At 44.6% G+C, this 24,744-nt stretch overlaps 2 protein-coding genes across 8 annotated transcripts in view; one reads left to right on the top strand and one right to left on the bottom strand.

Moving 5' to 3' along the window:
• The window catches only part of TTLL5 (tubulin tyrosine ligase like 5), a 142,892-nt gene extending 121,406 nt beyond the window's left edge, over positions 1 to 21,486 (bottom strand). For 5 of the 6 annotated variants that reach the window (XM_076345132.1, XM_076345134.1, XM_076345137.1 and 2 more), the window contains exons 1-9: positions 21,423 to 21,486; positions 20,672 to 20,841; positions 17,964 to 18,073; positions 15,958 to 16,040; positions 15,002 to 15,108; positions 14,323 to 14,453; positions 13,676 to 13,758; positions 11,567 to 11,636; positions 11,188 to 11,272 (exon numbers count right to left, since the gene is read on the bottom strand). In XM_076345132.1, coding sequence (XP_076201247.1) covers positions 11,188 to 11,272; positions 11,567 to 11,636; positions 13,676 to 13,758; positions 14,323 to 14,453; positions 15,002 to 15,108; positions 15,958 to 16,040; positions 17,964 to 18,073; positions 20,672 to 20,754 — 752 coding nt within the window. In that variant the 5' untranslated portion in view covers positions 20,755 to 20,841; positions 21,423 to 21,486. Of the gene's footprint in view, positions 1 to 11,187; positions 11,273 to 11,566; positions 11,637 to 13,675; positions 13,759 to 14,322; positions 14,454 to 15,001; positions 15,803 to 15,957; positions 16,041 to 17,963; positions 18,074 to 20,671; positions 20,842 to 21,422 lie in introns of those variants that run through there. The other variant, XM_076345135.1, reaches the window with a different exon arrangement.
• A 312-nt stretch (positions 21,487 to 21,798) lies between these two features.
• ERG28 (ergosterol biosynthesis 28 homolog) lies at positions 21,799 to 24,401 on the top strand. Of its 2 annotated transcripts, XM_076345131.1 has the most exons (5): positions 21,799 to 22,020; positions 22,225 to 22,315; positions 23,571 to 23,689; positions 23,859 to 23,957; positions 24,105 to 24,401. In XM_076345131.1, exons 1-4 carry the CDS (start codon positions 21,888 to 21,890, stop codon positions 23,936 to 23,938), a joined length of 423 nt encoding a protein of 140 aa, XP_076201246.1. In that variant the 5' UTR covers positions 21,799 to 21,887; the 3' UTR covers positions 23,939 to 23,957; positions 24,105 to 24,401. The 2 variants fall into 2 exon arrangements, with proteins under 2 accessions (XP_076201246.1, XP_076201245.1); XM_076345130.1 differs by having other exon boundaries at positions 23,859 to 24,401.
• The last annotated feature ends 343 nt before the right edge of the window (positions 24,402 to 24,744 follow it).

The raw sequence follows: 24,744 nt of genomic DNA, 5'->3' as shown, positions 1-24,744 counted from the left end.
ATTTGTCACCTAAAAGATAAGGGCCAAGATCCTAAAAGCAATTTAGAAACTATATGGTAAGGTGGCACAGAAAATAAAGGGCGAGCCTGATGTTTTCCCAGTAACACAATTTACCACAAGCACATGCTGCAACATTCTGCACGAGCTATTTTCCTAAGCACTAAAGGCTTCATGCCCAGGTATCTCATATTGCTACAATCCAGCCAAAGAGTGATGAAGGCACAAATAACTGAGGCCAGGTCATCATCTGCCAGGATAGGACTGTTTCCTAGCCAAAGCATTACTCGTGGATGCTGCTATGTCGGAGCCTGCAATCAGCCAGGAATCCAAGAGTACTCCTAAACTGGAGGCTGGACTGTCCACATGCGGAGGTGCATCTTCAGCCAAAGGAGACTATTTTATCAAGTAAAACTCTTCAAAACGCTATCTTCTGCCCATTAAAACCACCTCTTTCTTGCTCTGCTTCAAGCAACTCTTATCTTCCCCCACTGTGACCTGATCCTGTCCAAGTTCTGGACTACTCCATTGGCTTTGCAATGCAGAGACCCAACATACTGAACACTGCTGTGTATTGCTAGTAGTTAAGTTTGTGTGGTCTGAATGGTTCAACAACTGGATCCACATTGCTTTGAATTCTTACAAAGAATTTTCCTGTAGGACTTGTCAAGTGAAAAAAAAAAAAATCTAGGAACAGGTGAAATTTTCCACTGTTAGTGAGACAGGAAGTTTTCCTGCCACTTCAGTGCATTCTTCTGACCCCACCTCATCTAAACCAGCAGTTCTTCTTGTTAACAATGTGAAATATTATAGAGGCAACCAAGAAAGGAATGGATGTCTGTTCTGTATTCACCATCAGAAGGATATCAACTCTGTTTTGGCCTGAATTCAGGTTTGCTTTCTCCACACCACAGGTTCTAACCACAAGTTTTCAAAGTTGGATTTCTCCTGCGTTGACTGAACTCTCTTTCACCTGCCAATGGACTTGTGGGGGGGTGGGAGGATGACAGGCAGAGGATGCAGGAGGAATGGTCCCCTATCACAGCATTAACCTGGGTCACCTCTGTGACATGTATTATGCAGAGATAATAGAGCTCACAGCAGCAAGGACATAGGAAGCACCTTCCACTGTCTTGTTATGTACTGCTTGCATTCACCGTCTAAATTGAACAACAAGTGATATCAAAGATATTCACTTTCATTAACTTGTTTCCCTGGCCTTACTGCACTCCCATTCTCTCAAAGATCCTCCCCTTCTAATAAATCTTGTCCTTTTAAAATCTTAGGAAAGGGATAAGTTAAGAAAATTAAGGATACCTACTAACATGATATACAAGAGATTAGATTCCAAAATCCTCTAAACAGAAATGTTGCGGGAGAGCTTCTACCCCAAAACTACAGCTGGAAATAGCAAAGGTTAAACTGAGGTTGACTGTGCACTATACAGTTTCCACACAAACTGCTGCCAGCAATACAGCCTCCCAGGCAGAAGTAGCAGCAATCATATTGTGAACAGCCCTGGCAGCTTCCCTCCCTTTCACTGCAGCTTCTCTTTCCTCAGCAGGACAGAGGCCCTTTATTCCTGAATTTGAAACTTAGAATAGAGAAGTGACATTCGTACATTCAATTGTTCTGACACACCTGCCCATGTCTCAGCTGGTCACAGCCAAGTCACACAGGTGCATGCCAGCTCGGATGAAGGCAACAACCAGTTCCCTTTACCAGCAACTACACAGTGCTACAGAGCTCACCTTCAACAACAGCACATTTGCACTCCCTCTGGCTGCACTTTCTCTTGGATCAGAGAGGGGGAAAGAGCAATCAAAAGCAAGCAGTAGGGTGGCAGTAGTGGCAGCAGGTGGTCTGAGCAGCAGGAACAGAAAATCAAGGGAAAAATCCTTACTCATTTCTTCAGACTCTAGAAGTACTCTCAACCTCCAGACTACCAGTACATCACCTAGAGGCATCCCAGCTCTCTGCCTCCCTGTCATGCTTCAGACTTCCCCTGTTAAAAATCACCTTTGGCATTCAGATACTGACAGATTACTGCCCTCCCTCCCCATCTTGTAAGAGTTCACTATAAGCCTAATAAGCAAGCTTAAGCTCCACCTTCAACAGGCCACCTACTCTACAAGTGACATGCAGCACTTTTCCCTGTTGACCTAGCAATCTACAAAACATGTCACAGAGCACACACTTATCTCTAGAAATCCCCAAATCCGCCACACCATGCCAAACTTTAATTGGCTCCTAACCCACACCCCTACACTGCCTTAACCCAAACAACCTACCCCTTTACTGTCACACATTCAGGCAGGACACTACCCAAGGGGTTGTACACCACTCTTTGCCTTATCCCCAGCATTACTTCAGGAAATTAATTGACAACAAGGTAAAGTTTGTCATATGCAAGTCATTTTGGAAATATGTAAACTGGATCATTAAATATTTACATAAGATGTTACATGGTTTTGCATGAAACTTGGCAGCTCTGGAATGCTTATTTGAGACATCTAGCCAGGGCCTGGGAAAGGAGGAGGAGAAGAGAAAATACCCTGGAGTGGGAAGAAGGAAAGAATAGTTAATCCCTTTTCTCTCAAGTAAGTGCTACAGAAAAAGCACACATTATGATAGTCTTTTCCATGACTGCACACAGAGTTCCTGCCTAAATGTCCTGGAAATAACCAGCGTAGTGTTTCTATAAGCACGCTCCTCACATTTTATGCTTGGAGTCACTTTCCCAGTCCCTCTTTCCTCCCCTCCCCACGCATTAGACTTTGGCTTCCCTGTTAGTCTATTAGCTGCCACTTTGTTTAGGGAACTAAGGCCACATAGAAAGCTGTTTGCACCATTCAACTCTCTTTATGGTTCCCATGAACTGCTATTAAAATCAGGATGAAAAGAAACAAGACGCCCTAAGGGAATTGTTCAATGGACTAGAACTGGTAACGGAGAACTACAGATATTTCCATTTTTAATACTATCAAGGTATGGACTCCAAAATGCCACCTGGGACCCAGTTCCCTTGCAGTATAGGACAAAAAACAGAAGTCTAGAGACCATCACAATCCCCCTATCTGCAACACGAATATTCTCCACAGCATCCACCTGATATGTCAGTTAGCAACTGAGTATGAATAGGAGCCAAAGCTTGTAAGGGAATTACTAAACATAAAAAGGAGTTTTAGTGACATCTCTATGATGGCAGAGTTTCTCTAACCGAAGCTGGATAAAATTATTCAAACAGTTCTATGTTAAAGAACAAGATCCAGGAGCAGTTTTACCAGATGTCTGCAGGGACAGGAAAAAAAAAAAACCCACAACTTTTTTTTACTTTATCTTTTCATAACAAATTTGCCAGTTTTCAACTTATGCACTGCCATTAACAGGATTTTGAACCTATGGAACATAAGGAAACACCAGGAGGGTGACCGAGCACTGGCACAGGTTGCCCAGAGAAGTTGTAAAGTCTCCCTCCTTGGAGATATTCAAAAGCCATCTGGACATGGTCCTGGGCAACTGGCTCTAGGTGGCCCTACTTGAGCAGCAGGGTTGGACCAGAAGACCTCCAGAGGTCCCTTCCAACCTCAGCCACTCTGTGATTTGGTGAACCTCTTCTATTCTGTTTCTCAAATTCTCTAGTTTCTCATTGTACAGACTGTCACCAGGAGTTGCCCAGCCTCTCCGATAGTACACCGACCCTGTCTGTTAAGCACAACAGTAGGATCATGTAGTTATACCCAGAGACCCACTATGCCTGGGTAGACCACCCTTTGCTACTCAAAGACAGACTCAAAGGACTGGGGGGGGGAAGGGGGAGAGGGAAAAAAAAAAAAGTAATTTGAGGAACATGAAAGATGAGGAGATAAAGAGATAAAATATATATATTTTATATATATAAGAGATAAAAAATGAATTTGCTAGTTAGTATTTAGCTACCTTTCCTTCAGAATTTCCTAAAATATGCCATCGAGAAGACAAGTTGCTGAAGCTAGCAAGACACACTTTTTACTGGAGAATGGTGATATGCTACGTCAATATTATAATTACATCACTGCAAGATATACAAAGATTGCTCAAGGAGCCATTTTTCCACTCCTTTTTTTAAACAACTCTTTCAACCAAAAGAGCAGTTTTGATGAAGCTCAACAAGAGCAGGTTGTTCAAAATGAAACCCTTGTCCAAGGACCCTAACTAAGGGCCACATCCTATACCACAGACAAGTGTTTAGCTACCTGCCATGGGAGCCAGATTTAACAAAGGGCATCACTAGGCCATGACTTAAATATATATAATAAAAAAATATAAAAAATATTTATATAACGTATATATAAAAATATATATAGTAGGCTTCCTTGCAACTCTCAAACAGTAAGCAGCCTGAGGCCCAACTACCCCATTTTACAGAAGAAAATTCAAGGTAAAAACACATAGTCTAAAATGAGGTAACGGGTGTCTGTATAGGCAGTAAATTTCTATTAAAAGACATATATAGATAGACAGATCTTTCCCCTCAGTGATTCAAACCCTGCTTATCTTAATTAAAAAGCAAGGAAGCAGCACAAAGTCTCCGGGCTTGATGCACTATCCACTGGTCCAAAGTCCAGTGGGGACAACAGTGAAAAACACCGCTCCACAGCTTCTGTGCGAGGCGATGTCTACTGAAGTGGTTGTAGTCTGATCCCAGGTGTCCATGAGTTACGCTCACTAAGAAGCGGAGGCCTGCCAGGCAGGGGTTATTGCAAGGGGGACGGGGCTGCTGTGGCCAGCTCTACCGGCTCTGGCCTAAGCCCAGTCTGTGAGGTAATGTGAATTCCTTGGCTCAAAACTAGCACCTGAATTCTTTGGAAACCACAGGAATTCAGCACAGAAAAGGTAAATATCCCAGCGGAGCCAGTGCTAATTAGGAAGCCAGGCTACTGAAGGAGGGGGTGCTGTGAGGCTGAGGGGGGTGAGCTCAGGCACCAGGATGGCAGCTGGTGGCAGCCACTGTGAAGCCGGGCTGTCTACCCCGCCATTACGGGAACTCTCATGTCCTTCTGGAAAGTCTCCCCCAGCTGCTGCTCCTTGGGCCCTTTGCAAGAACATTTGGTTTTCAGCTCAGTTTTGCCTGTTTCTTTTTTATAAATCCATTTTTCAAATTCAGTGTTAATCTGACTACGAGGTTCCTGCTGGAATAGGACCCTTCCAGCCATTCAGGCTCAGAAATAAGGCTGTCTAAACCTGGTAGTTCAGGCAAAAAAGTAGGCTATAGAGAAGTCTCCCCAAAACAAGGAGCCATTTCACTATGAATTCCCCACACCATGCGTCAAGTCCCCATTATATCTGCAGGCACCAAGCAAGACAGGTCCACCAGGCTCCCTTCTGTCCCACAAGGAGGTACACAGAAGGAGGGAAAGTCAGACGGGAGAGAGAAAGGCGTCCCTAATTGGCAAAATGGGGAAGGCTCACAAACAGCACAAACTATTCCTGGCCCCATGTCCTCTTCAGCTGTACTTCAGACACAAGTCAGGCTTGTTATTCTCTCCTTGCATGGATGCCCCTCCAAAAAACAGCATAATCCACCAATTCAACAGTTGGCTGTAAGAGCAGCCTTGGGACTTCCACATAACTGGGCTTGGTGAGTCACCTTCAAAAGCACGTCAAAGTTTGTAATTAACACTGTAGTTTATCAACAATGCACCTCTTATTCATACTAGGATATAAAAGGTATGTCAGTAAATATATTCCATCACATATTTTGGAAGTCTCAGATAAACAAAACTACCTAGATTTTTAACAAATGAACAGATGACTGAGTTATACCCTCAGGCAAACCTGGACCAAGCTTGCCAAAATCATCTCATTCTCCAAACCTATACCACCTATGCAAAGGTCCCAGGTACAATTCTCCAGGCTGTGAATCACAGATTGCCAATCTAGATGATAATTGTCCTTTCCAGTACCAAGTTACTAAATATCTGCCAGTTTAACAGATGTATGGCAGCATGCTTTGTCTACTTTTTTTCTAGGACATACTTAAAAAAAAAAAGTGTTCGACACCACATTTTTCAATCCAATTAAGCCACCCAGTGCTGCTTTATGCCTTAAGCACAACTTCAGTCTTGTTTCAAGCCTCAGGAAAGAGAAAAAAACCCCATCCCACTCCCTCCAAACAGATCACCTAATATCCCCAAACATACCTATTAGCAGTGTTCCTTCTAGAGGTGGACCAGGCCTAAAATATGCAAGAGGAGGTTTGATAGAGTTTGAGGGAGGCAAGACCAGAAAAGTAGTATTGTACCGAAAGATGAAAACATGGAGCACATTCACTAATAACATTCTTAGTAACTTTCCAGAAGTCTGATACCTGAACCCTGCTGACCTAAGGCTCTGTCCCTACAGCCCTGTCCCTACTAAATACAGCTTATTCCATGGGGAGTGGGGTGGAAATAGCTACAGAAGGAACCTACTCAACATCAGCACTTCCTAAGTTCTACTCAATATTCTTTTAGGGGGTAAACAAATAAAAGCTTTGAGGTCAGTATCTTCCTGAAAAATTGCATTGGAAAAAAAGAGAACTTCAGCCAGGGTAAACCAAACAGTTATTCAGTACTTCCAGCACAAATCAAGCAACAGTAGCTGAAGGCTTTGTTACACACCTCTGGGTACATACCTTTCACATCTCCTTCAAAGGAAACTTTTTCTTCACTCTTCCACATGGTAAGTGAAACACAAAAGTTACACATGCTGGATCCATAATCCCTTTCTTCTCCTCAGCACTGAAGCCTCAAATTCCACTCTAGATCATGTCATGACAAGACTAGCTGTGCCAAGAGAAACCAGGCCTAAGGAAGTATCTAGTCAAACATCACAAATGTGTATTATACCAAGTCTGTTCCTTTTAAAGATCATTACATCTTATGGTTTCCTGCTAGCACTGCTTTTCTGGTAGAGGTCACCAACTTTACTGAAACAGTCAGGTTCCTCTTCTACTTGGAATACGCAAAGCATAACACTGGAAGGGAACATTACATTTCAGACAGACTAAGAAAAAGGGAAAAAGAAAATTAAGAGAACAACCCAGAAGAGGTCACCCTGACTACACTTCAGAGACTACCTACCTTCAGAAAGCAAACTAAAAACATGGAAGTCACCATAGTGCTCCACAAGCACTAGTGGAGGTCCCAAAACCAGATTCCTTTGTTCTGCTGGTGGGTTTCCCGTTAGATTGCTTCAATACCACCTTTGATTCCAGGCCCTGATCTTACCTCCTAGTTCTCTGCTACAAATTGCTTCCACTCTTAAGCAGTGCGGGGTTTTTTTCTTAAGTAAAGAACAAAAACCAGCTTCCACTCCCAAAGGTTAAAGCATTCCCCCCTCCCCGCACAGCTCAAGTTTTGTCCCAGCTTTAAACCAAAGCATTACACTGTGTGAGGCAATAAAAGGGTCTCTCCCAGCACTTAACTCCTACTGTTAAATGGAAGGCAAAAAAGCTAAATAGGAAGCCAGAACCCAGTAGCTCCAGGTTCCTTACCTCTCATCGACAGAATTTGCAAATCCAGGGCATGGGAAAAATCCAACTCGCTAAAGCTAAAGACCACTAGTGCCATCTGGAGGCCATACAGAACAGCCCACCTAAAGTTTTCTGTCAACCTCTGCTCATCCTTGAGTGTTGTCCTCCAAAGAGAGCTTGCCAGCACTTGCTGCACAGACATACCAACTCTACAGCCATAGAAGAAGGGAAAAGTTTAAAAGTTATTAAAGATATTGGCTGCAATAAATTTATACCTATCATGTGAAAGCATTCAACTACAAGTCTTGCTACAAGCTTTTAGCCATAGCTGACACTACAGCTGAAATTGCTCAGTGGGCAGCTGAAGTTCAGTAACAGAACTAGAGTTACCCTCCAGAATCAGGACTGTCCTTGGACCAGAGATAACATCTCATTTCCTCTACACCAGTCCCACAGTTGTACTGGTATAGCCGACCATATCACAGAGCAGCATTAAGATACCTAGTGCCACAGTTAGTCTCCATATACTAGCTACCTCTCACAGAGAGCTGTAAGACGAGATTCAATTTGAAGGAAAGGATAACTACCATTAGTAACACTGTGGTGTCCTGTACATATATGCTCCACTTGTCATGTATGTGGACACCGTGTGCTCTAGTCATGTATGTGGACATGCATGTGGTCTAGATTTGATTATAGTTTAAACAAATGGAATCTAAACATGTATAAGACTGTTAAGGATTTTAGAACACTGAAAAGTGAGTTGCAAGTATTACTGCCACATGGGATCTTACCAAGATGGAGAGTCCAGAATTGAAACTGATGCTTCTGGATGGATACCCAGAAAGAAAACTTAAGTTATTTGCTCAGGGTTGACTACAACACTGTTTCAAGCTCTAGAGGTGAATATTCTGAATGTCAAAAGAACAAAGAAATTCAGCCAGCCAGCATCCAGATTATCAAGTAGGGACACTGGCTCACATACTCAAAGAAATCAGATCATTGTTTCAAAAGACCTTTTACCTAGGATAGCCCAGGTGATCTACAGTCTTGCTACCAGTAGAAGCTCCTGGACTATTATCTTCCAGGAAGGTATTTCCAGGCACATAAAGGATAAAACCATTATTGGAACAGCAAGCACAAATTTTCTGAGAGCAAATCATATCTGATGCCTCCTGATTGCCTTCTAGGATGACATGAATGGTTCTGGGGACAAAGGGAGAGCAGTGGATGGCATAGCTCAAGACCTGAGCACTCAAATGGCCCCTGTAAAGCTAGAGGAATGGGCTAACAGAACCCTCATGAACTTTAGCAAAAGCAAATGCAAAAGTCTTGCACCTGGGAGGAGTAACCCTGTTTAACATTACAGGCTGGGTGGATAGAAAGCAGTTCTGCAGAACAGACAAGCAGTCCTGGTGGACAAGCTGAACATGAATTAGCAGTTTGCCTTTGCAACAATGAAGGCTAACTACACGCTGGGCTGTATCAACAAGTGTAGCCAGTAGGTTGATGGAAATGATTAATACCTCTTACTTGTGAGTGCTTAGCAAGTACTGGACACACATCTGGAATGTCGTGTCCAGTTATAAGCCCCCAGTACAAGTAGAGGTATTGACTAAGTGGTGCAAGTCTGGCAGAGAGCTATTAAAATGGGCTAAAAAACATGATGTACAAGGAGAAGCTGAGGAGAAAAAGATTGTTTAGCCTGCAGATAAGAAGGCTAAGAAGAGATCTAACTGTTGTGTTCAACTCGTTAATGCATGGCTATAAAGACAGAGCCAGACTTTTCTCAAAGGTGCATAGCAGAAGGACAAGAGGCAACAGTCAAACTGCAACAAGGGAAATTTTGATATTAAAAACACACACACATCTACAGTGAGAATGGTCAAACACTGGAACAGATTGTCAGGAAAGACTATGGAATCTCCATTCTTGGAAGGTATTAAAAAATTTATGGTATGAGGCCGTAGAGCACCTGCCCAAACTTTGAAGGAGATCTTGTATTGAGAAGGAGGTTGGACTAAAAACATCCAGACTTCCCTTCCCACCTAAATAATCTGATGATTCTATCTTAAGGCATTCACTAGAACTGTCTGACCAGTGTATTTCAGTCAAAAGAATATACTTGTTTCCTTCCTCATTTCCTTCCCTAGACCTCTAAATACAACTAGAATTGTTAAAAGAAAAAAAAAAAAGCATACACATCCCCACATACACTTCCCCCCTCAAAGCAAAACATGTTACGCTGTCAGAGACAAAAATGCTGTCTATCATAGAATTGGCACACTTGCCCCCAACAGAGTAGAACACTTGTCTCTTACACATATGGATTTTTCCAGAAGTAAACTCCTTTGTTACAACAAGATCAGCAGAACTACCTTTAAGACATTAATGATGGTGCAAATCCTATTTTGGAGGCCTGCTATGCACTGCCCATTTTCAGACCATCCTAGCAATCTACTCGTGTTCACAATCGATGACCTTGTTTCCCTCTTCACTTTCCAGTAACATGCAATATTAGCAACTAATAATTTAATTGCTGATTCCCAAGAGAAAAGTCTTGCATGCCAGGCATGTTTAAGGCTCCTTTTCTAAAGTTAATATAGTTGTCAATTTTTCCACTGACCAAGATGAGCTACCCCTTCCTGCCCCCCTTTAGGGAAACAATCTGTTCATATTATCTTTGCAGGCAGAGGCACATCACAACACACCTGAAGGGGATTTGCTCATCAATTTAAAGGAGGATATTTCTTGTGGGATCATTATTAATATATCCTTTATGGATTCAGTATCTGCTTTGGATAGAGTTAAGCTGGATTCAGTATCTGCCTAAGTCAGAGCCATACAGGCTTGAACCCTAGAGATATTCTTTCTGGATACGTCAGATGGGCTTATAAGACAGATTCAGCATTGCTTAAAACTGTTGCAGAAGACAGTCCTATGATGCTCTCTTCTCAAATACCACTATAGTTAAATTTCTGGTCTGTTGGAAATTCAGAGGGGTGATTATTTCAAATTTATTAGTTACTATAGACAGGTATTTAGCTAAACTTCTGTGATGAGGAGAAACAGGTATTTTTGGCAGATAAGATTCCCAGGAGGAACACTTAAGTATCTTTCATGACTTACATCCAAAAGAAAATTGACATCTTGAAGGGTAAGAACAGTGAACTAGTCTAAACCCACTTACTCAATACTGTAGAAAATACAAATACTGACCTAAAATTTAGAAGAGCAGTTAAAAGTATTAAAACAAAGGCCAATTCAGCCAACAACAGGTCTCCAACTGCTTTTGTCTTTAGGATTAAACAGAAATTGAGAAAGTTTATATTCCCTTCACCTTGGAGGATGGAGAAGGGGCACAAAGGCATGAAGAGTCCAAACAGGTTTCAAGAAGAACCCGACCTTGAGAATGAACACGCCAATGATGGTGTGTTTGGTCATTCAACCCTTAAGAGTTGAAAACTTGCTTTATTTATTTACGTATGTAATAAAGTCCCTCACTAAAGATCCTATAATTTATATAAAGAAAACTGATGGGACACAGGATGATTAAGAATCATATATTTAAACTCTGCAGAACTCCCTAACTGGCACTTCCCTCATTTGCTATTGTGTCAGGAGTACAGAGGCAAGCCAAGACACCTCTGGATCGGCAAGTGCAGGTACACTGAGAAAGAAGAAACCTCCCCTACCTGGCCAATCCTTCCTCGTAGAGATAGATGACAAGTGGATCATAGGATGTAACCAGAACATAGAGGCGCACATCGAATTTGAAATCTGAAATACAGTTGTCAAGAGTCAGTGACTGCAAATATCTTTCAGACATCATATCCAGTTGAGGAATTTCAACAGACCCTGAGAGTAATGAATCATTATCTGCTGCTGACATAGGTGTCTGAAGCTTTCCCAGTTGAAAAGCTTCCAGATTTTAACAAATTCGCTAGTTACATTTTTCTGGTACTAGAGGAAGATAGACCACTCAATTATTCAACTAAACTCCTGCAAAGGTTGCAGAGATCCTCAGGTGTAGGGTTGGGGGAAGAGAGAAAAGCAATTCCTAAGCACACTCACCATCTATGAGTAGCGGGTTGCTGATGTAACGAGAAACCAGGATGTTGTCTTCCAGGACAATCTGGTTTGGCTACAGAAGAACAGAGAATCCAAGAGTGAAAAAACAGGAGGCTTAAGGAATAAGAAGATGACCAGATCAAACCCACCATTTTTTCCAGCCTTTCCCTCCTAAAGCCACTCTGTACCAACAATTATGTCTGGGGAGGGAGGAAACAAAAACAAAATGAAAAAACACCACTGTCAATCACAACATACTTAAGGTAATTAGATCCTAACCAGAAGCCTGGGAATGATTACATTGCCAAAAAAACTGCCCATTGAATCTTCCAGTTAAGTGCTCCTTAGAGTAGAATACAGATTTAACAGCCACATGGCAATGATGTAAAATAGGCAGAAAAAGAACACATCTAAGAAGTGACTGTCATTCTGTTTGCTTCTCAAGTGTTTAACCAAACACATGAAGGAGGGGTTTAGAAGACACTGGAAGGAGTATGTAACTACAGTTGGTGAGGAAGTTACAAGTGAAGAAAATGACTCCTCAACTTGTGATCTTTATAACTAGATCCTGGGCTGGTATCCAACCCTTTTGTCTACATGCGTAAATACCTTCTACTGAGGTTCAGGTCACAGCAGGGGCTACTGTACCAGGAAGACACAACCCTTGTAGCTCAGAACAGAAAGATCTATCTATGACAAATACACATCACGAAGACATGGGATCTGTTGAAAAAGCTTTTACTTTTTGCTGTATGCAAGCCTCTCTCTTGTAATCAGTTTTAACTACTCATACAAACAGTTTCTTGCAAAACATTTTCTTGCCTTCAGTTTGCAAAAGAGCCAAGAGAACCCCATCACCCTGCCTTTATTCAATTTTGCATGTATTCAGCCACACCACCAGCATCATGAGCAGGAAGTCTAGGCATACAGAGTGCACATATACAACGTGAGGGAGCAAGCTCAGCTTCCCTCAGCACATCACACAAAAGTGACAGCCTGTTTTATTATGGATCAGAGAAATTCAAAGGTTTGTTGTTTTGTTGGGGGGGGGGGGGGGTTGTTGTTTTTAAACACTTCTGTGATGAGATTCTAGAAGACACTCCCTTAATGGCATCACACTGAAGAAAACTGAAGTCTTTGGGCCAAACTAGCTGAAGTGTTTCTGGAACAGATATACACAAAGGGAGATTGGTCCCAGAAGGGTCTTTTCCCCAGTTCATGGCCAACTGCCATATAAGCCTGAGCTCGTTCCTCTCCTTCAAGCAAAGAAAAAGCTGAGTGCAGCTCTGGAAATACTTACCTCATACACTTGGCAAATTGCTCCTTTATTTTATGGGAAATGATCCAAGTAGAGAACAGATGAGGCAGCATGACCCTTTCAGTGCAAGGGAGGCTAAAGGGGTTTGAGTGAGTGAAAACAAAATGACTCACCAGTCAGTTTTGCTGCTGAGAATATTTATTAGAATCCCCTCATGTGTTTGGCCCCTGCCCAGATGTATTTGTTACCTATGACAACCTAACTCCCTGCAAAGCCCAAAAAGGGCAAAAGACACTATAACCAGCACATTGAAATCAAAGAACCATCCCCATTACACCTCAGTAAGAGCACACTGGCATTTAGATAACACAGCTCTAAGATTAATACACATCCTACTGCATCACATAAGGTTTCATTGTAACTGGTCTTTTCCAGGGGGAAGAGGGAGACAAGGGGACTGTTTGAGGACTGTTTAGGTCGCACAGGGAAACAGCTAAGAAGAGTTCTGGGAATCTTACCAAGGCCAGCCTACTGTCAGCCACAAGGAGAGCATGAAGCAGCACAGCTTCTCAAACTGCCTCAGCGAGCATGAACTTGCTCCTAATACGCCAAGACTTGAAAGTAGGTTGCAAGATAAGCACAGCATACAAAGAAATAGATTGCTTTTGATTACGCAGCATAGGCCCGGGCAGGCTTTGCCAGCTGCTCAGGACTGTTGAACTGCTCACCAATGTATGGTTGAAATCCAGAGCAGGGCCAGTGTCTGGTTAGATGTTTTCATGCCCCTTGCCTGGAAGCTGGCATAGTTTTGCAGACAGTGTTATTGAAGAGCAGTCCTTTTGCTGAACACTTACATTGTTTATCAGGTAGACACCTCGACCCCTGGAAGAGGCCACAGGCTTCACTATCCATGGGCCTCTGTCCTTAGAATAGGTATCTGGTTAAAAGAAAACAGCACAAGTCCGAAACATCTTCCATTTTGCTTATTTACAGAGGAGCAAGAATCAAGAATGTTGCCTACAGTAAAAGCTTTAGAGAACTCCATGAGGAGATCAAAGTCTACTTTTTTGATGTCCCATTTTACCCCTTGGGACCCACTGCAATTATTACAGCCCCTCCCTGAAGCCCCTTCTGCTGCTCTGATATCTTCATTTCTCTGCCCTATGCCTCCTTTTGGCACTTCTCTCTTCAGTGCTCCCAGATATTAGTCAGGGATATTGTGAAGTTGATCATTAACAACACCATCCACAAAAAAAAAGCTCAGTTCTGGAGCCTTAAAGCCCACATCCACTCTTGAGGACTTACACAGGCATGGAGTAAACAGCAGAGTAGAAATTATATAAAGAAATCATGTGGGCCTTTTCCATTGTCTTTCCAGCTTCCTCTAATTTTGTTGCCTTAACCACTGGCATGATCAACAGGCTGGGATATTAAAAGTAATTCCCTTCCCCCCACCCAGTTATTTTGCTTTAGGTCTGGGCATCATCAGCCATTCACTTACTGCAGAAGTCCTGGTACTCTGTCGGGAGGATAAAAGTCTGAGGTAAGATATGGAATGTCTTGAATCCATGGGCCAGCTGCATACGACTGACGTTCTTGTATAGTCTGTCCTTTCGTGTCAGTTCATATGACCTGAAGTCCCAAAACAAGAGACTGTATCTATTTTTTCCCCACATTACCGCAACCCTTCGTCCTAGTTACTGAAGCATCTGTAGCCCTGTCAGATGTCTAAACCGTAAGCTGCAACTACTCTTCAGTTTTACTCTCTATGCCCTATGGCCATATTAATATACATCCTCGTTTGTAGCACCACTTGCAATTCCCAAAACAGACTGAAGCATAGCAAACTGTTATAATGGTGTTTGTAAACTTTAGCAGGTGACAGACTATCTCTGTAACTAAGAACCCAAAGCCCCAAATACTTTACTTATACCACCAAATAAAGAAAAAAAACCCTTTAAAAAAATCCAGTATTTGGGCTACAGACAAGCACTTCAACTCACATACTATCTCCCCAAACCCCCAAAAACCATTTAGAATGAAGACAGCATGTGGCACAGGCCCAGTGCGTTGGGACTTTACAGTATCATGTATACTCTGGTTTTTTTAGAGCTACCTATGTTCAGAGTTTTGCAAACCATCACAAAGATGTTCAGCAAAACATGATATCAAAGCCTTACCTAGGGAAATGATTGACTTTCTGAATATCTGTAAGGGAACGCAGCAAGTAGGGCTTCAAGTGTGATCCTGTCCACATGAGATTATAATCGCTGCTATTAGGGTGTACCTAAAAAGCAACATAAGAACACCATACACAAAAACATAGAACTAATGAAAAGCACCACCACTTGTCCTACAGACTGTGACCTTATGTCTATGAGATCAAAGCAATTCTAGTTTAAGACAATCTCTTCTACCCATCTCTAATATTAGGGCAAATCTAGCCAGACTCCTGTCCTAAGCTACTATACAGTGGTGCTGGGAAATAACCACATCATATTTCTCTAAACAAACTTGTGGTTTTATTCTTTTTATAGACTGTTTAAACCCAATTTGTAAAGTGTTTTAGATTTCTTCAGGAAACTTGTGAGACCAATTCCTTAACTTGGTGTTATTCAGAAGAAAATCCACCATACACACTCATCTCTCAAACTGTCATTAGCTGCATGTAGGACATTCTTTAGAGCAAGACAGGTGCTAGAAGAGAAACATGAAACACTACATCAATGCTTCTGTGAGCTTGCAAAGGCCGAGAGATTAAATTCTTCAGATCTTCCCAAGGGTGTGAGATGACGCTTTAAAAGCAAGAAGAGAAAAAACACGACCCAACTTCAGCATCCCTTTTTCCCTAATTTTGCAGGCTTAAGGTTAAAGGGTCCTCCTTTGAGAGAGCAAAATCACGACATATTTCCTGTCTGACTGGCAGAGTATGTAAAAAGAAAAACTTCAGGAGGGTCCAGAGCAACTTTCTGGTTCTAACCCTGCAGAGTAAAAAAAAAAAAAAAAAAAAAAAAAAAAACAACAACAACCAAAACAAACCGACCACAAAACAAAACACAAAAAAACCAAAACCAATCATCACCACCACCACCTCCCAGCGCAGCACATAATCAGATCTGAAGTTCATTGCACTCACCTCACGGAATCCATGGGCAGTCAGAATGCTTCGAACCAGACGGCTGTCTGTTCGCACAATTTTATAGGACAAGTGGTAGCGCTCTGTTAAGAGGGCAAGAGACACAATATTAGAGTCCGCATCTAGAAGAATAAACCAAAGTTACCTATGCTACCAAAGAAGAGAGAAGAGCACCATAGGACTCAGCACAGTACAGCTACGCTTAATCCACAGTGGAGCATCCACACAGTAGCAGCACATAACAGGCAAAGGGTGATAGGAAATGCCTGTCCATCTCTTGGGGCATTAACTCCAATGATGGCATTGAACTGACTTACACCAATCCTTAGGTATAATATTGCTGTATCACTGAACCCTATCGTATCAAAATAAAGCACAAGACATCCTAACAAATGCCCAGATTTTTTTTTTTTTAAACAGCTCTTTATATAGACTGCTTTATAACACTCCAAACATGATTTCAGCTCTTTCTTCTCTATTCAAGACTGATATTCCTAGCTATAAGTAATCATGCCATGTGCCCCTCATTGACATGGCTAGCTTATATGATCACTTTTTAGATCTCGAAAACCCAAAATAAAACACTGAATTTTTGTTCACATCTCATTCACTTGTACTGATCTTCCAATAAATAACTGCAAAAAAAAAAAGTAGGAAATAAAGTAAATAGGACAAGGAAAGAAAAAGAGAAAAATCACTATCCAAGTATAAAGTCATAAAAACAAAAGCAGTAAGCAGCACTGGAGGCATAAGATAAACAGAAAGCAAGTAGCAAGACTAGAGGCCAGTTGTCATACAAAAGGATGTGGCAATCCATAAAAGAGTTCAAAGAAAGTAGAGGCAGAAATTGAAATGCTAGAACACAGAATCATTTGGAAAAGGCACTTTACAAATTGGTTCAAACTGAGAATAGAAAGATGAAGATTAGATTAAACCTCAGGAAATATGTTCTACCAATAAAAATAAGTCTAAAGAAAAGAGTAAGAAGTATCATAATGTGGGACCGGACAAAGCTCAAGGAAATTTAACAAGTTGCACTATTCAGCAGTAGACTTTTTAAACCATGAAAAGCCTCTACCTCCTGAGAAAAAGCAGAAGAGAGACCACACTCCAGTTATGATACAAGTTACAATTACCATCAGCTTCTGCCACCATTCAAGTATGTTTTTAACTCACATGAAAAGGATCAGGAGTTTCCACACACAAATCACCTTCTCTACCCCTTACCCCAATGAGCCAGAAGCATTTCCGCTTGGATAGGATATTAGAAATGAGGGCACCAATTACCTAAGAAAGGGAGAAGAGAGAGAAGAAAGAAGTGTCAGCATCTTCACAAAAAGCAGCTGAGTAGATTTTAGCTTTTCTCCAACTCAGCACATCCAGAATGAGCTCCCAGCTGTACACACCCGCAAGTACTAACTCTCACAGTTATAACTGTTTATAACAACTCTGCCTCTTATTTAGAGGCTCTCCCTTATTTGACGCTAGACAGGTTTGATCTCCCGACTCAACTGCTGCCAAAGCAGCAATCATTTTGCTTATGGCCTTACTCACAGTTGTGAGGCTGTAGTCGCAGAGGTTTGTTACTGCAGCTTACTACTGTTCTTGCCACCGTGGGGCTGGCTGCTTTATTTCCCAGTGTAACCCTCTCAAAACTCACTGCAATGATTGAGTTTAAGTTCTTAGCTACAGAGTAGGGAATTTATATTCTGGTCGTAAGTTCTAGCATGGCCTCCAAGTTCAATTTGCAAGCAGACAGTTCCAACTCAAAACACATCAGGACCCAGTGGAGGGACAAATATAGACACTTGTCACAACCCAAAGACGTGATAAACATTCACCAACTGAACAAGCATTTCTGAACGTCTCAGCGCTCAGAGACAAGAGAGGATTGTAATTTCCTTCCTACCATGTCCTCTTCCCCACCACAAAGAGAAGGGAACATCCAAGTAAGAGACTTCCACCTCATGCCTTCAGGCCAAAAGCTGGAACATAGTTGCACCCACCTCCAATTAGGCGGACGTAGCTGTCGTTGGTCAGAATGGCTTCAGCATGAAACACCAAGACGGGGATCCGCCTGCAGCCACCACCAGTCCACTTGATACATGGATGATCCCTGAAATGGCAAGATAGTCAGTATAAGCAACTGCTGAGCCTCATACACACAGCACTTACTTACAATGAGGACACAGCAATTCTCCCTACTTGCCCATGCTTGCCCACCTAGCCTAGGACACAGGCAAACACACTGTAGGGAAAATAACCAAAGATTGGCAAGGAGAATTGTAAACACACTCAAGTGACTTGCAGCTGGGGTGTAGAAAAATACATATATCATTCTAATTGTTGTCTATCCTTGTGTGTTTGACAAGTAGAACATCTGTGTTCAGATAACATAGGCCTGTGATAGACTTAGAGGCACCCTATCAAACATGCTTGAGACTCCTGCCCTGCTGTGGGAAAGATCAAAGCACAGTGATAAACTACGCCTGCGCAAATCCCTGAAAAACAGGTGCAAACAGGAGGTTCAGTGATCCTCTAGCAAGGACCAAGCTCTGCGGTGCCTGCGTCCCTGCTTGTGTGCCTCTGCCTGGGTGCTGCTTCGGGGATCCCCTGGCTGGCAAGGTAATGAAAATAAATTTACTCTTTGCATTTCAGCCATGGTTTTGTGGTTGTTCCTGCACCCTGCCTGTGCTGACTCACACACACACGCTAGGCACCCTTGGTAGTCAGCTATAAAGGGAATCTTCCAGATCATCCTCTTTTTGGGTTGGTCTTGCTAAGTCGGAGTCCTGTTCAATTTGTATTTATTTTACTGAGTATAATTTGGGAGAAACCCCATCAGTTTTCACAGCTACAGTTCTCTGGATTTAAAGCCTGAAAACGGATCTATAATTCAGGATAAGCCATAATTGCTGGTATCCACGCAACCAGACCTTATAATGCAGGTTCCAGCCTCCAATTTAAGAACTGCAAATCAGTGTGTGCTGCCTGGTTGTAATCCTGGACTCTGAAGTGCACAAAAAGGCACTCATGCAGGCTTGGCTCAACACAACACAAGACAACTTGTATGTTCTTCCTTTTTAATTTCTGCCAGATGCAGTGGAATGCAAGCCCAGAATTCAACAATGATGCCCCCAGCCAACCACTCAAGCTACAGGATCCGAGATACAGTGATCAGTTCTGTCCAAAACAACAAGGCTACATTGGGAACTATTGTCTCCTCAGAGGAATTAAGGACACACACACAAAAAAAAAAAAATTAAGATTGTTATATAAAATCCTAAGATCACAGAAAGAAAACCTGTCAACCTCCCTAAACAATAAAACTCAGGATGCTTATTACTCACTGCACAAGAAAATGGAACCATGAAAAATTTAACAGAAAACAGAGACTGAGTGGTTGGAGACACACATCTGTCTACACAGACAAGAAGAAATGTAAAGACTGGCAGAGATAGACAAATGCTTCTGTGTATAGAATGTGCAAGATCATTGTCTGCCAAAGGTTTGGAGAAACTACAGAAGACAAAACACTTACAACACTTACAACACAGGAACAGAGATAAAAGGGCAACTTTCTGATGCTAGGACAAGTACTCTTAAGTGTAACCTTGGTCCTCTTAACCAAGTTATTACCATTATCACCCAGACAAGTTAACTTCACAGCACTCCCATCTGCTTCCACCTCTAAAGAAAAAAAAAATTAAAAAATATCAACTACTGGGGTATAATTAGCTGTTCAGACTGGAAGGGACCCAAGAAGCTTCCAGAATTTACACTACAGGCCAGAGCCTTACATAAGTGGGACATGAGCTGAGGCGACAGAAGGGCAGTTTATGTTAAGCCTGTCCTGAGGATTTGCAGTAAGGCTCAATCCTCCAGGTGACAGTCATTCATTCCTAGCATGACCCTTGGTCACTTGATACAGACACACTGTTACAATTACATTCTAGGTGAAGGCAGTTCTGGACCTTTCCATCCACAAGGGTCTGGCAAGTCTAAGCCAACTAGTTGGTATGAAGCAACATTCCCCTAAATGCCTTAAGTCACTGCAGTTTGCAGCTGGGCACTCAGTCAGAATATGCACCCAAAAGAAAACAAACAGGACATATTAAAGTAGGTCCAGCTGAAACGGAAAAGGGATTCCACTCTGGGAAAGAATAAGTGAGCGACTCCTTCACAAGCAAAGATAAAAGAAGTTACTAAACAAAGATGGAACAAACATACACTAGAAAGTAATAAGAACTCTAGGAGCCGAGTTGTCACAAGACAGTTTTTTAAAAAGAACATAAAACATTGCTATCAGTCTACTGCACAGTACATTTCCATTCTCTGCAGCAAAGTAAAAACTAAAACAAAACAAAAAACTAAACAAACAAAGAGAAAGGACATTCATTTCCTTCATTTTCTGAAACATCAGTAAGAAAGTTCCCAGCTTAGGCACATGACAAGAAGAGATCAATAAAACCACAGACTTGTAGTAGTTTACGGAGTAGCCAAGGAAGAGCTGCACCTCCAACCCTGATGAATATGGTGGTCTTTTAGGCTACAAATGTAGGTAGCCTGCCCACAGGCTTGAGGCGCAAACCAACCATTTTCTGCTTTATAGGCAGGAGGAGGGTAAGGAACGCAACTGTCTTTTCACATTAGTACAAATCCTGCAGGAAGCACAGGGAGATAGAAACAGTTAAGAAGTTTTTTTCCTACTTACTCCAGCCCATCTACAACATCTTCCTCCTCCTCCTCTGAGGATGAGCCAGTTTCCTCCAGATCTCGAGTCATCCCAACTGGCATTTCCTCTGGGAGTTTTCATACAGCCCAGTCTCAGTAGCCTCCAAGACTCCTTCCTGCAGATTCAAGGGATCTTGCAAGAGCAGTTGCCTGCAATAAGGATTAAAAACATGAATGCATAGCTGAGCAGGATAGCAAGAGAAACAAGGTAACTTAACTCCTACCTCCTGTCAATACATATTTCTCACAGGACTACCAACAAGCTTGCAACAGGCTGTAAATCACCTCCCAGCCAGGGGAGCGCAGGAAGAAGCATCACCTTCCAGCAGATTATTCCCCACCTGCCCGTGAGAGTCATTCAGATGCTTACCGCTGAAGCGCGTCCCTGCCCTGCCCTGCCTCCAGCCGCAGAACAGCACCAGGCTGGCCAGGCCCAGCCCAGCGGGAAACCCCAGCTTCTCCTCGGCGCCGAGACTCCCCCGCCGCCCGGGGTCAGCCGGACATTGTAACGCCTCCACCGGCCCGGGAATAGTCCTCCGGCCCAGCCGCGCCCGGAGGGGCAGCTGGGGCCCGGCCTACCCAGAGGCAGCCGGGTCCGGCGGCCTGCGGCGGCCCCAGGAGAAGCAAGAGCGGCGGGCAGCGCCCGAGGGGCGCGACTTCCGCCCCGGGGCCAACGGTCAACCGCCCCTCGCCCTGAGACAGCAGCTCCCTCAGCCCTCTGCTCCCCATACCTGCTCCCGCAGCGCATCGCCCCGGCCGGCGGGGCGGACACGGCGGCCCGGCAACCGCGGGCCCTCCCGCCGCTTCCCCGTTACTACAACAACCGACGGGCGATGGCCCTGCCCCATCCCCACTGCGCAGGCGCAACATATCAGCCGCGCGCCCGGCCTTTTCCTCCGCCTCCTCCCGCATGGCGGGCGGGGCCAAGGAGGGGCGGGACCGCCTCCCGGGCGGTGAGGGATTCGATTGGCGGCAGAGGCCCTTACGTCAGCGTGGTGCGTAGATGGAGCGGCGCGCCCGTGGCCAATCGGAGTGCTAGGCGGTGGCGTGCGCTGCGGGAGCGGGAGGGGGCAGTGCCGGGTGCGGCAGGCGCCCCGGTAGGAGCGCGCGGCCGGCGGCGGGCGACGCCGGGCGGTGACCGCGGCCCGGTGACCGCGGCCCGGTCCTTGTGGGCAGGCTTCGTGCCGGCCGGGAGGATGAGCCGGTTCCTGAACGTGCTGCGCAGCTGGCTGGTGATGGTGTCGGTCATCGCCGCCGGGAACACCCTGCAGAGCTTCCGCGACCACAGCTTCCTTTCGGAGAAGCTGTACACCGCCAGCCCCGGCCTCGGTAAGGGCCGTGCCGGCCGCCCCGGGGCCTGGAGGTCGCCTTCTAGCCGTGGGCCTTGGGCCCTCCTCGGGGCCCCGCCTCAGCGGCTGCTCTCGGGCCCGGGAGCCGCCTGCTGCCCCGGCGTGCGCCTCCCCGGCGGGAATGGGGTGGGGGTGGCAAGCAGGGCTGTGCGTGGTCTCCATGTGCTCCCCCTTCTTTGCGCAGTGAACGGGCTCCAGGCTCGGACCTTTGGCGTCTGGACCCTGCTGTCATCAGTGATCCGCTGTCTCTGCGCCATCGACATCCGCAATAGGACGTATGTAAAGGAGCACCGGAGAAATCCTTCGGTTCGCTTGCTAGTCACAACCTGAGCAGCTAGCTTAGAGGGCGGCGCGGAGGAGGTGGGGAATCAAAAGCTGTTCCTGAACTTTATATAGGGTTGAAAGCATTCCCCCGAAAAAGCTTAAATAGCAGTGCAGGATTTGTGTGTTAACTGCTGCTCCCTTCTGCCTCTGTGGGGAGAGCCTGCGCATTTGAGCTCTGTTTCTTAGCTCAGGCAGAAATTGGTAGATCTGAGAACTTCTTATGTCACAGATTTCTGAGCTCCAGCTTGGAAAGCATCTTCTGATGGCGTTGCTGCTCTGTTGACATTAAGCAACTGCCAATGCTGTGGTCTGAGTGATGCTCGGTACTTCTTTTCCTGTGACAGCTCAGCTAAAGACTGGCAGGTTGAGAGGTCCCTTGCAGTGGTCTTAACCCGCTGCCTTCCCCACTCTTATCTGGGGCTGAGGACAAGGCCTGAGGTGCAGCCTGATGCTGTGGTGGGAGGCAGGCCGTTTTTCCCTGTGGTGGTAACAGAAGTATTTCTGAGAGGGATTTCCAAGCAGGCTGACTCTGGGTCTGTGCTAGACAAAGCCTGTGTGGGAGGTTGCTAGAACTCACTCTTTTGTCACCACCTTCCCCAGACCCGCAGCAGAAGTCACTGTCACCAGGCAGCGTGTCCTTGGATTGCCTAGGCTTCTCTGTGGTAGTGAGGTACAGGGACTCAATTATCTGTTTTTAGGGGGTGGTGGCAATGCCAATTACCATGAAGCCACTTGTTTCTTAGAAGGATTTTTTATCTTGCATCTCTTGGACCTGCTCCCTTTCCACAGCTGTGGCCCCTAGAGGGTAGCAGAGCACAGGTGGGAAGATGTGTTGGCTGATGCAGCCTGGAGTCAGCTAAGTCCTATCACCCTAGTTCTCAGCTTATCCAGTTCTCACCCTATTTTTGTGTGCGCATATGCTTCTCACTTCACCGGTGCCCTGCCCTTGCTCTCCCCTCTTCACCTGCCTTCAGGCCAGATAATGCCTGTGACTTTCAATGCACCATTGAACACGCTGCCCCGTTCTCCTCTTGGCTGTTGACCAGGGAGCATTTGCACCTCACTAGGCAAGGGACCAAGTGCCCTCTGTGCTGCCACAGTGAGGATAGATGGGGCAGCATGCAGGTTTGCTTCTTCTCCACTTAGCCATGCTCATGCCCATACTATGGGCTATATGATAACCTGCTTCTTTCTGCTCTCCAACAGTCTCTATTACATCACGCTCTTCACCTTCTTTTTGGCCCTTGTTCACTTCCTCTCCGAGGTCTTCATTTACCACACTGCAGCCTTGACAATTGGAGTTATGGCACCACTCATGGTAGCAAGTAAGTAGAACTCTGCATTCTCCCCCCACAAACTCTCCGTGGAGCTATGACCCCCCAGAAAAACTCTCCATGGGGCTATGAGCTAAGGGCAGGGAGGGGATGGTGGGAGGGAATGTCTCATCTGCTGTCTAGCATTTTCTGCACAACTCATCCTGTATCTCCGTCACAGGTTTCTCTATCTTGGGGATGTTGATTGGGCTGCAGTACCTGGAGGTAGAAGCACTGTCACAAAACAAGAAGAAAAACTGAAGCTGAGGGCCCTGTATAGGTCAGCGTTGTCTCTTATCTTCACTGCCAAACTTCCACTAAAGCTCGGCTGAACTTCTCCAGGACACCGGTCCCACTGGTGGATCAATGTTGGACTCTGTCAATCATTCTTCATTACCAAGTGTGTTTTGTTTTTTTTTTTGTCCAGGCAACATTTCAACTGACTGATGTCAAAGACAAAGTCCCAGAGGAGTTTGTGTCAAAGCTTGCGGGGGGCAGTTAGTGACTGCCTCCCCAGAGGATAGTAGGGAATGTCTCAGGCATGCCCAGTGCATTAAGGACTTCTCTCCCAGTGTACCTGTGGGAAGGAGGTTGTAGGGCTACCCAGGATGCACTGAACACTTCGGACCAGAAAGAGAGAACGTGTACTGCCCCTGGCACTGCTGTGTAACTTGCATGTACGTGTTCCTCAGGGGCCATTTCTAATAAATGACAGAAAACCGCAGGGTGCTCTCTGTCTTTCTGCTACACAGCAATGGGTAGAAGATGTACAAACTCAGAGCAAACAGCCGTTTCTACTGTATGTTGCAGGATAAATCATCTCTCTTTACAGCAAACCCACCTTTCCCTGACTCCTTCCCACAAAGTTCCAGGTCTGACTGCTCACATCACATCACACACACACACACACACGAAGAGAGTTGTTGCAGCTCTCGCTTCCGCAGCATAGTGGTGACAGCAAACTGCATGCATCTGTGAGCAAGGACTGAGCTACCTTTCCAGTGAGCTACAACTACCGAGGACTGAGAAAACAGGAACAGGTTGCTTAGACCTAGATGAAATAATGC

This window comes from Aptenodytes patagonicus, chromosome 7 (genome assembly GCF_965638725.1).
Source record: "Aptenodytes patagonicus chromosome 7, bAptPat1.pri.cur, whole genome shotgun sequence".
Taxonomy (NCBI): Eukaryota; Metazoa; Chordata; class Aves; order Sphenisciformes; family Spheniscidae; genus Aptenodytes; species Aptenodytes patagonicus.
The sequence above is the reverse complement of the archived record's forward strand: the minus strand, read 5'-3'. Positions and strand labels throughout refer to the sequence as shown.